This window comes from Salmo salar, chromosome 07 (genome assembly GCF_965601325.2).
Source record: "Salmo salar chromosome 07, fSalSal1, whole genome shotgun sequence".
NCBI lineage: Eukaryota > Metazoa > Chordata > Actinopteri > Salmoniformes > Salmonidae > Salmo > Salmo salar.
In genome coordinates, this window is record NC_138297.1 from 2988908 (window position 1) to 3000256 (window position 11349).

The following is an 11349-nucleotide window of genomic DNA, read 5'->3' on the forward strand; positions in this document are numbered from 1 at the left end:
GATCACATGACCAACAACAAGGGACAACTTTACATATGACCAACTGTAGGACAAGACAATGGAACTTTTTTGGGGGAAGAGGTAGGAGGGGGAGAGAGGATGGAGAGGGAGAGAGGAGAGGGGGAGAGGAGAGGGGGAGGAGAGGGAGAGAGGGAGGAGAGGGAGAGAGGAGGAGAGGGAGAGAGGATGGAGAGGGAGAGGGGAGAGGGGAGGAGAGGGGTAGGAGAGGGAGAGAGGAGAGGGAGAGGGGAGGAGAGGGAGAGAGGTAGGAGAGGGAGAGAGGAGAGGGAGAGAGGTAGGAGAGGGAGCGGGGAGGAGAGGGAGGAGAGGAGGAGAGGGAGAGAGGGAGAGAGGAGGAGAGGGAGAGAGGAGGAGATGGAGCGGGGAGGAGAGGGAGAGAGGAGGACAGGGAGAGAGGAGGAGAAGGGAGAGAGGAAGGAGAGGGAGAGAGGAAGGAGAGGGAGAGAGGAGGACAGGGAGAGAGGAGGACAGGGAGAGAGGAAGGAGAGGGAGAGAGGAGGAGAGGGAGAGAGGAAGGAGAGGGAGAGAGGAGAGGGGGAGAGGAGAGGGGGAGGAGAGGGAGAGAGGAGAGGGGGAGAGGGAGGAGAGGGAGAGAGGAGGAGAGGGAGAGAGGTAGGAGAGGGAGAGAGGTAGGAGAGGGAGAGAGGAGAGGGAGAGGGGAGAGGGGAGGAGAGGGAGAGAGGTAGGAGAGGGAGAGAGGAGAGGGAGAGAGGTAGGAGAGGGAGCGGGGAGGAGAGGGAGAGAGGAGGAGAGGGAGAGAGGGAGAGAGGAGGAGAGGGAGAGAGGAGGAGAGGGAGCGGGGAGGAGAGGGAGAGAGGAGGACACGGAGAGAGGAGGAGAAGGGAGAGAGGAAGGAGAGGGAGAGAGGAGGAGAGGGAGAGAGGAGGACAGGGAGAGAGGAGGACAGGGAGAGAGGAGGACAGGGAGAGAGGAGGAGAGGGAGAGAGGAGGACAGGGAGAGAGGAGGAGAGGGAGAGAGGAGGAGAGGGAGAGAGGAGGACAGGGAGAGAGGAGGAGAGGGAGAGAGGAGGAGAGGGAGAGAGGAAGGAGAGGGAGAGAGGAGGAGAGGGAGAGAGGAAGGAGAGGGAGAGAGGAGGAGAGGAGGAGAGGAGGAGAGGGAGAGAGGAGGAGAGTTAGCGGGGAGGAGGGGGAGAGAGGTAGGAGAGGGAGAGAGAAGAAGAGGGAGAGGGGTAGGAGAGGGAGAGACCCCCTCCTCCTCAGGCTCTCCTCCCATCGCCCATAGCTCGGCTGGGGAGCTGCCTGGGGGTGAGGCGATGGGTGAGGCGAGGATCAGAAGCTTGGGTCTCCCTTACTGGGGGGCTCTTCTCCAGGGGTTACCTGCACCTCCACTCCCTCCCCCCTCCCTCACCCCTACACCCCCCTCTGTCCCCTTCTCCACGGCCCCCTCAATCTGTACCCCTACCGCACCTCCCACCTCAGGTTTGGGGGTCTCCTGCCCCCCCAAGGCCATCGGGGCTACAGTCGGGGGGTTCCCCAGGTGGGCGTGGCCGGGGTCAGGGGTCAGAGGTAAGGGGTCAAGGGTTAAGGGTGAAAGGTCAGGGTTCGGGTCCACACTCAGCCCCTGGCTCTGGTACGCTGGGATCACTGGAGGCAGCATCACCCTGGTGTAGACGACCTAGAAGATAGGTAGATGACCTACATGGTAGATGACCTACATGGTAGATGACCTACATGGTAGATGACCTACATGGTAGATGACCCACATGGTAGATGAACTACATGGTAGATCACCTACATGGTAGATCACCTACATGGTAGATGACCTACATGGTAGATGACCTACATGGTAGATGACCCACATGGTAGATGAACTACATGGTAGATCACCTACATGGTAGATCACCTACATGGTAGATGACCTACATGGTAGATGACCTACATGGTAGATGACCCACATGGTAGATGACCCACATGGTAGATGACCCACATGGTAGATGAACTACATGGTAGATGACCTACATGGTAGATGACCTACATGGTAGATGACCCACATGGTAGATGACCTACATGGTAGATGACCTACATGGTAGATGACCTACATGGTAGATCACCTACATGGTAGATGACCTACATGGTAGATGACCTACATGGTAGATGACCTACATGGTAGATGACCTACATGGTAGATGAACTACATGGTAGATGACCTACATGGTAGATGACCCACATGGTAGATGAACTACATGGTAGATGACCTACATGGTAGATCACCTACATGGTAGATCACCCACATGGTAGATGACCGACATGGTAGATGACCTACATGGTAGATGACCTACATGGTAGATGAACTACATGGTAGATTAACTACATGGTAGATGACCTACATGGTAGATGACCTACATGGTAGATGACCTACATGGTAGATGACCTACATGGTAGATGACCCACATGGTAGATGACCCACATGCTAGATGACCTACATGGTAGAGCACCTACATGGTAGATCACCTACATGGTAGATGACCTACATGGTAGATGACCCACATGGTAGATGACCTACATGGTAGATGACCTACATGGTAGATGACCTACATGGTAGATCACCTACATGGTAGATGACCTACATGGTAGATGACCTACATGGTAGATGACCCACATGGTAGATGACCCCACAGGTGGTGTAGATGACCTACATGGTAGATGACCCACATGGTAGATGACCCACATGGTAGATGACCTACATGGTAGATCACCCACATGGTAGATGAACTACATGGTAGATCACCTACATGGTAGATGACCTACATGGTAGATGACCTACATGGTAGATGACCTACATGGTAGATGACCCACATGGTAGATGACCCACATGGTAGATGACCCCACATGGTAGATTACCTACATGGTAGATCACCTACATGGTAGATCACCTACATGGTAGATGACCCACATGGTAGATGACCTACATGGTAGATGACCCACATGGTAGATGACCCACATGGTAGATGACCCACATGGTAGATGACCCACATCGTCTGCTGATACCTTCATCATCTCATTTGTTCTCTTCCTCTTCCTCATCTCTTTCCTCCACCCCATCTAGTGTGTGTTGTGACGCTTTCCTCCACCCCATCTAGTGTGTGTTGTGACTCTTTCCTCCACCCCATCTAGTGTGTGTTCTGACGCTTTCCTCCACCCCATCTAGTGTGTGTTCTGACTCTTTCCTCCACCCCATCTAGTGTGGTGTTCTGACTCTTTCCTCCACCCCATCTAGTGTGTGTTCTGACTCTTTCCTCCACCCCATCTAGTGTGTGTTCTGACTCTTTCCTCCACCCCATCTAGTGTGTGTTGTGACGCTTTCCTCCACCCCATCTAGTGTGTGTTCTGACTCTTTCCTCCACCCCATCTAGTGTGTGTTGTGACGCTTTCCCTCCACCCCATCTAGTGTGTGTTCTGACTCTTTCCTCCACCCCATCTAGTGTGTGTTCTGACTCTTTCCTCCACCCCATCTAGTGTGTGTTCTGACTCTTTCCTCCACCCCATCTAGTGTGTGTTCTGACTCTTTCCTCCACCCCATCTAGTGTGTGTTGTGACTCTTTCCTCCACCCCATCTAGTGTGTGTTCTGACTCTTTCCTCCACCCCATCTAGTGTGTGTTGTGACTCTTTCCTCCACCCCATCTAGTGTGTGTTGTGACTCTTTCCTCCACCCCATCTAGTGTGTGTTGTGACGCTTTCCTCCACCCCATCTAGTGTGTGTTCTGACTCTTTCCTCCACCCCATCTAGTGTGTGTTCTGACTCTTTCCTCCACCCCATCTAGTGTGTGTTCTGACTCTTTCCTCCACCCCATCTAGTGTGTGTTCTGACTCTTTCCTCCACCCCATCTAGTGTGTGTTCTGACTCTTTCCTCCACCCCATCTAGTGTGTGTTCTGACTCTTTCCTCCACCCATCCTAGTGTGGTGTTCTGACTCTTTCCTCCACCCCATCTAGTGTGTGTTCTGACTCTTTCCTCCACCCCATCTAGTGTGTGTTCTGACTCTTTCCTCCACCCCATCTAGTGTGTGTTCTGACTCTTTCCTCCACCCCATCTAGTGTGTGTTCTGACTCTTTCCTCCACCCCATCTAGTGTGTGTTCTGACTCTTTCCTCCACCCCATCTAGTGTGTGTTGTGACTCTTTCCTCCACCCCATCTAGTGTGTGTTCTGACTCTTTCCTCCACCCCATCTAGTGTGTGTTCTGACTCTTTCCTCCACCCCATCTAGTGTGTGTTCTGACTCTTTCCTCCACCCCATCTAGTGTGTGTTCTGACTCTTTCCTCCACCCCATCTAGTGTGTGTTGTGACGCTTTCCTCCACCCCATCTAGTGTGTGTTGTGACTCTTTCCTCCACCCCATCTAGTGTGTGTTCTGACCTCTTTCCTCCACCCCATCTAGTGTGTGTTCTGACTCTTTCCTCCACCCCATCTAGGTGGTGTGTTGTGACTCTTTCCTCCACCCCATCTAGTGTGTGTTCTGACTCTTTCCTCCACCCCATCTAGTGTGTGTTGTGACGCTGTTCCTCCACCCCATCTAGTGTGTGTTGTGACGCTTTCCTCCACCCCATCTAGTGTGTGTTCTGACTCTTTCCTCCACCCCATCTAGGTGTGTGTTCTGACTCTTTCCTCCACCCCATCTAGTGTGTGTTGTGACGCTTTCCTCCACCCCATCTAGTGTGTGTTCCTCCTACGTCATCTGTTTCCCTATCGCTGTTCTCCCTCTGGTGTCTCTCTTGGGTATTACACCATCGTCCTGGCATTTAACGCCAGGTCTACTACTGGCTACGGACCCCATCTACTTACAGGAGGTGAAGCTTCCTCTTCAAGAACTCAGAGACGACGACTGGTATGGAGTAAGAGAATGAGGGACGGTTAGATTCGATACTTTCATCGTCACAACATGTACAGGTAAACGACAGGTAAACGACAGGTAAACGACAGGTAAAAGTTAACCAGACCGACCTGAGACTGGGCTCCTCCTCCTACGGCACCGCTCAGCTGCCAGGTGGGGAAAACTGTCCGGCCGTCCTGAGAGACCGCCGGAATAATATGGAACCTGGACATTATCTGAGAGAGATGAAGAGAGAGATGAAGAGAGAGGGGGAGGGAGGGAGAGAGGAGAGAGAGAGAGAGGGAGGGAGGGAGGGAGGGAGAGAGAGAGAGAGAGAGGGGAGGGAGAGATGGAGAGAGAGAGGGTGAGAGATGGAGAGAGGGAGGGAGAAAAGTGGGAGGGAGAGAGAGGGAGGGAGAGAGGAGAGAGAGAGGTAGGGAGGGAGAGAGAGAGTGGAGGGAGGGAGAAAGAGAGAGAGAGAGGGGGAGAGAGAGAGAGGGGGGAGGGGGAGGGAGAAAGAGAGAGAGGGGGGGAGAGAGAGAGAGGGGAGAGAGAGAGAGGGGGAGGGTGAGGGAGAAAGAGAGAGAGGGAGAGAGAGAGAGAGGGGGTAGGGAGGGAGGTAGAGAAGAGAGAGAGAGGGAGAGAGAGAGGAGGGAGAGAGAGAGAAAAGGGGGAAGGGAGAGAGAGAGAAAGGAGGGAGGGAGAGAGAGAAAGGGGGAGGGAGAGAGAGAGAGAGAGGGTAGGGAGGGAGGTAGAGAAAGAGAGAGAGAGCGAGAGAAAGAGAGAGAGAGGGAGAGAGAAAGGAGGGAGAGAGAGAGAGAGAGAGAGGGTAGGGAGAGAGAGAGAGAGAGAGAGGGTAGGAAGGGAGAGAGAGAGAAAGGAGGGAGAGAGAGAAAGGGGAGAAGGGAGGGAGAGAGAGAGAAACACCATTGTTATTTCAACCCAAAAAAATGCTTTTGTACTTTAACTATTTGCGCATCGTTACACCACTGAATATAGACATAATGTGACATTTGAAATGTCTCTATTCTTTTGTAACTTCTGTGAGTGTAATGTTTACTGTTCATTTTTTACTGTTTATTTCACTTTTGTTTATTATCTATTTCACTTGCTTTGTCAACGTAAACACACAGTACCAGTCAAAAGTTTATATTTTCTACATTGCAGAGAGTGTGCAAAGCTGTCCCCAAGGCCAATAATCTAAAATATAAAATATATTGGTTACTACATGATTCCCATATGTGTTATTTTCATAGTTTTGATGTCTTCACTATTATTCTACAACGTAGAAAATAGTAAAAATAAAGAAAAACCCTTGAATGACTCGGTGTGTCCAAACATTTGACTGGTACTGTATGTTTCCCATGCTCATAAAGCCATTAAATTGAGAGAGAGAGAGAGAGAGAGAGAGAGAGAGAGAGAGAGAGAGAGAGAGAGAGAGAGAGAGAGAGAGAGAGAGAGGGGGGGGGGAGAGAGAGAGAGAGAGAGAGAGAGAGAGAGAGAGAGAATATTATGTTTGTCTGTGTGACGTCTGTTTGTTGTGTGTGTCGAGTGTTTTGGTGTCCACGCACACACACACACGCACACACACACACACACACACACACACACACACACACACACACACACACACACACACACACACACACACACACACACACACACACACACACACACACACACACACACACACACACACACACACACACACACACACACACACACCTCCACCTCTTACCTGTGCCTGTTCCCCAGGTGTGAGGGTTCCCAGGTTGGGCAGTAGCTGCGTTGTGAGTGGGTAGTAGGGGTAAGGCTGTGGGTAGTATGGCTGAAGCTGGGACTGTGGATCTGTCACCAGGGGAGTTTCCTCTACAGGGTCCGCAGTATCTTTCAACTGGGAATGTTAAAGTGACAGTGCAGTTAAAAATGTGATTTCCTGTTTTAAAAAAAAATTATTTTTAATAAATGATATAATTTCCACACATAATATTCCCCATCCAGCAGACTATTGTCAATGTAATCTTGTCTTTAGGGTAAAGAAACTGGATGTTACTGCTGTTGAACTGTGGAGATACTGTATATAGGAGTGGATGTTATTGCTGTGGAGATACTGTATATAGGAGTGGATGTTATTGCTGTGGAGATACTGTATATAGGAGTGGATGTTATTGCTGTGGAGATACTGTATATAGGAGTGGATGTTATTGCTGTGGAGATACTGTATATAGGAGTGGATGTTATTGCTGTGGAGATACTGTATATAGGAGTGGATGTTATTGCTGTGGAGATACTGTATATAGGAGTTGATGTTATTGCTGTGGAGATACTGTATATAGGAGTGGATGTTATTGCTGTGGAGATACTGTATATAGGAGTGGATGTTATTGCTGTGGAGATACTGTATATAGGAGTGGATGTTATTGCTGTGGAGATACTGTATATAGGAGTGGATGTTATTGCTGTGGAGATACTGTATATAGGAGTTGATGTTATTGCTGTGGAGATACTGTATATAGGAGTGGATGTTATTGCTGTGGAGATACTGTATATAGGAGTGGATGTTATTGCTGTGGAGATACTGTATATAGGAGTTGATGTTATTGCTGTGGAGATACTGTATATAGGAGTGGATGTTATTGCTGTTGAACTGTGGAGATACTGTATATAGGAGTTGATGTTATTGCTGTGGAGATACTGTACATAGGAGTTGATGTTATTGCTGTTGAACTGTGGAGATACTGTATATAGGAGTTGATGTTATTGCTGTGGAGATACTGTATATAGGAGTGGATGTTATTGCTGTGGAGATACTGTATATAGGAGTTGATGTTATTGCTGTGGAGATACTGTATATAGGAGTGGATGTTATTGCTGTGGAGATACTGTATATAGGAGTGGATGTTATTGCTGTGGAGATACTGTATATAGGAGTGGATGTTATTTCTGTGGAGATACTGTATATAGGAGTGGATGTTATTGCTGTTGAACTGTGGAGATACTGTATATAGGAGTTGATGTTATTGCTGTGGAGATACTGTATATAGGAGTTGATGTTATTGCTGTGGAGATACTGTATATAGGAGTTGATGTTATTGCTGTGGAGATACTGTATATAGGAGTGGATGTTATTGCTGTGGAGATACTGTATATAGGAGTTGATGTTATTGCTGTTGAACTGTGGAGATACTGTATATAGGAGTTGATGTTATTGCTGTGGAGATACTGTATATAGGAGTTGATGTTATTGCTGTGGAGATACTGTATATAGGAGTTGATGTTATTGCTGTGGAGATACTGTATATAGGAGTGGATGTTATTGCTGTGGAGATACTGTATATAGGAGTGGATGTTATTGCTGTGGAGATACTGTATATAGGAGTGGATGTTATTGCTGTGGAGATACTGTATATAGGAGTTGATGTTATTGCTGTGGAGATACTGTATATAGGAGTGGATGTTATTGCTGTGGAGATACTGTATATAGGAGTGGATGTTATTGCTGTGGAGATACTGTATATAGGAGTGGATGTTATTGCTGTGGAGATACTGTATATAGGAGTTGATGTTATTGCTGTGGAGATACTGTATATAGGAGTGGATGTTATTGCTGTGGAGATACTGTATATAGGAGTGGATGTTATTGCTGTGGAGATACTGTATATAGGAGTGGATGTTATTTCTGTGGAGATACTGTATATAGGAGTGGATGTTATTGCTGTTGAACTGTGGAGATACTGTATATAGGAGTTGATGTTATTGCTGTGGAGATACTGTATATAGGAGTTGATGTTATTGCTGTGGAGATACTGTATATAGGAGTTGATGTTATTGCTGTGGAGATACTGTATATAGGAGTGGATGTTATTGCTGTGGAGATACTGTATATAGGAGTTGATGTTATTGCTGTTGAACTGTGGAGATACTGTATATAGGAGTTGATGTTATTGCTGTGGAGATACTGTATATAGGAGTTGATGTTATTGCTGTGGAGATACTGTATATAGGAGTTGATGTTATTGCTGTGGAGATACTGTATATAGGAGTTGATGTTATTGCTGTGGAGATACTGTATATAGGAGTTGATGTTATTGCTGTTGAACTGTGGAGATACTGTATATAGGAGTTGATGTTATTGCTGTTGGACTGTGGAGATACTGTATATAGGAGTTGATGTTATTGCTGTGGAGATACTGTATATAGGAGTGGATGTTATTGCTGTGGAGATACTATATATAGGAGTTGATGTTATTACTGTGGAGATACTGTATATAGGAGTTGATGTTATTGCTGTGGAGATACTGTATATAGGAGTTGATGTTATTGCTGTGGAGATACTGTATATAGGAGTTGATGTTATTGCTGTTGAACTGTGGAGATACTGTATATAGGAGTGGATGTTATTGCTGTGGAGATACTGTATATAGGAGTTGATGTTATTGCTGTGGAGATACTGTATATAGGAGTTGATGTTATTGCTGTGGAGATACTGTATATAGGAGTGGATGTTACTGCTGTGGAGATACTGTATATAGGAGTGGATGTTATTGCTGTGGAGATACTGTATATAGGAGTGGATGTTACTGCTGTGGAGATACTGTATATAGGAGTGGATGTTATTGCTGTGGAGATACTGTATATAGGAGTGGATGTTATTGCTGTGGAGATACTGTATATAGGAGTGGATGTTATTGCTGTGGAGATACTGTATATAGGAGTGGATGTTATTGCTGTGGAGATACTGTATATAGGAGTTTTCCTAGATAAAGTCTGCTGTGGTTTGTTAAGAGGTGTAGGTGATGTAATGTTCGTATGGCTCACCTGAGGAGGGGAGGGAGTCTGAAACACAGTCATCTCCTGACCAATCACAGGCACCGATAGAGGGTTTTGACCAATCACAGGCTCTGATACAGAACGTGGAAGAGGATTCCGGCCAATGGCAGGCTCCGATACAGGATTCTGACCAATGGTAGGCATCGATAGAGGATTCTGGCCCATGGCAGGCATCGATAGAGGATTCTGGCCAATGGCAGGCATCGATAGAGGATTCTGGCCAATGGCAGGCATCGAAAGAGGATTCTGGCCAATGGCAGGCATCGATAGAGGATTCTGGCCAATGGCAGGCTGTGTTGGAGGGTTGTGGTTGTATACACTCAGAGGGTAGAGGACAGTCCTCAGCGCTCCTGTGTGGTCAGGTAACGTTATGGGATAAAACCCTGTCCAATCACCGATAGGTAGAGGTGGTCCTGTCTGTCTTACCTGGACAATACACACAGCGTCGTCACTATCATCAGACGGACAGGCAGACAGACATGCAGGCAGACAGACAGACAGACAGACAGGCAGGCAGGCAGGCAGGCAGACAGACAGACAGGCAGGCAGGCAGGCAGGCAGGCAGGCAGGCAGGCAAACAGACAGACAGACAGACAGACAGACAGACAGACAGACAGACAGACAGACAGACAGACAGACAGACAGACAGACAGGCAGGCAGGCAGGCAGGCAGGCAGGCAAACAGACAGACAGGCAGGCAGGCAGGCAGGCAGGCAGGCAAACAGACAGACAGGCAGACAAACAGGCAGACAGACAGACAGACAGACAGACAGACAGACAGACAGACAGACAGACAGACAGACAGACAGACAGACAGACAGACAGACAGACAGACAGACAGACAGACAGACACTTACTCTGTCTGTGTACATCACCCATCACCAACAACAACAACAGTACCGTATCCATGGATACTCACAGGGTAGGCAGAGGAGGCGTTGCAGATGCAGAGTAACAGAAGCAGAAGCCTGGGTTTTCTCTCCACCATGATGTCCATGACCAGGCTGTATGTTCCTTCAGAACCTGGCTCCAAAACCTTCAACTTTCTTTTTAGTTTTCACTCTTCTTCCAAAGTCTCCAAAAGTCTGGAACTTTAAAACATAAACCTTCAAAACGTTTTTATTTTAAATCTTTAATCTTAATCAGATGTTGTTTATCTCACCCACTTTTTTTTTCCCCGACTGCTGCAACAGTCACAAAGGTTTGTTCTGGTAACACCTTCGGTCTTCTCTTCCTGTCTGTGCACGGCTCTGGAGCTTCTATTTCAACTCTGACCCCACCTAGAGACAGCCTATCAGAGAGCAGAGATCAGAAAGCAGAGAAAGCAAAAATCATCATCACCACATGTATGTCTGGAGAAGAAACGTCATGTCTGGACACACGCACGCACGCACGCACGCACACACACACACACACAGGTAATAGATGTGGTTGACATTCCTAATCCACTTCTTACCTCTGTCTCTACCTCTCTGTCTCTCTGTCTCTACCTCTCTGTCTCTACCTCTCTGTCGCTGTCTCTGTCTCTCTGTCTCTGTCTCTGCCTCTCTGTCTCTGTCTCTACCTCTCTGTCTCTGTCTCTACCTCTCTGCCTCTACCTCTCTGTCGCTGTCTCTGTCTCGCTGTCTCTGTCTCTGCCTCTCTGTCTCTCTGTCTCTACCTCTCTGTC

The 11349-nt window shown here is 48.0% G+C and overlaps 1 protein-coding gene across 1 annotated transcript; it reads right to left on the reverse strand.

The window, feature by feature from the left end:
• Positions 1–1148: 1148 nt before the first annotated feature.
• Positions 1149–10928, reverse strand: LOC106608410 (uncharacterized). Its single transcript, XM_082977300.1, has 6 exons — positions 10600–10928; positions 9669–10106; positions 6589–6744; positions 4982–5086; positions 4823–4862; positions 1149–1657 (listed from the first exon to the last, which is right to left on the reverse strand). Exons 1-5 carry the CDS (start codon positions 10675–10677, stop codon positions 4842–4844), a joined length of 798 nt encoding a protein of 265 aa, XP_082833426.1. The 5' UTR covers positions 10678–10928; the 3' UTR covers positions 1149–1657; positions 4823–4841.
• Positions 10929–11349: the final 421 nt, after the last annotated feature.

Excerpts from the sequence above, each read along its gene's own strand:
- LOC106608410 (XM_082977300.1), bottom strand. The coding sequence starts at position 10,677 with ATGGACATCATGGTGGAGAGAAAACCCAGGCTTCTGCTTCTGTTACTC. Across the intron at positions 10,107-10,599 it reads ACGCCTCCTCTGCCTACCCT|GTAAGACAGACAGGACCACC; the intron begins GTGAGTATCCAT and ends TGTATTGTCCAG. Across the intron at positions 4,863-4,981 it reads GAGGAGGAGCCCAGTCTCAG|TCGTCGTCTCTGAGTTCTTG; the intron begins GTCGGTCTGGTT and ends ACTCCATACCAG.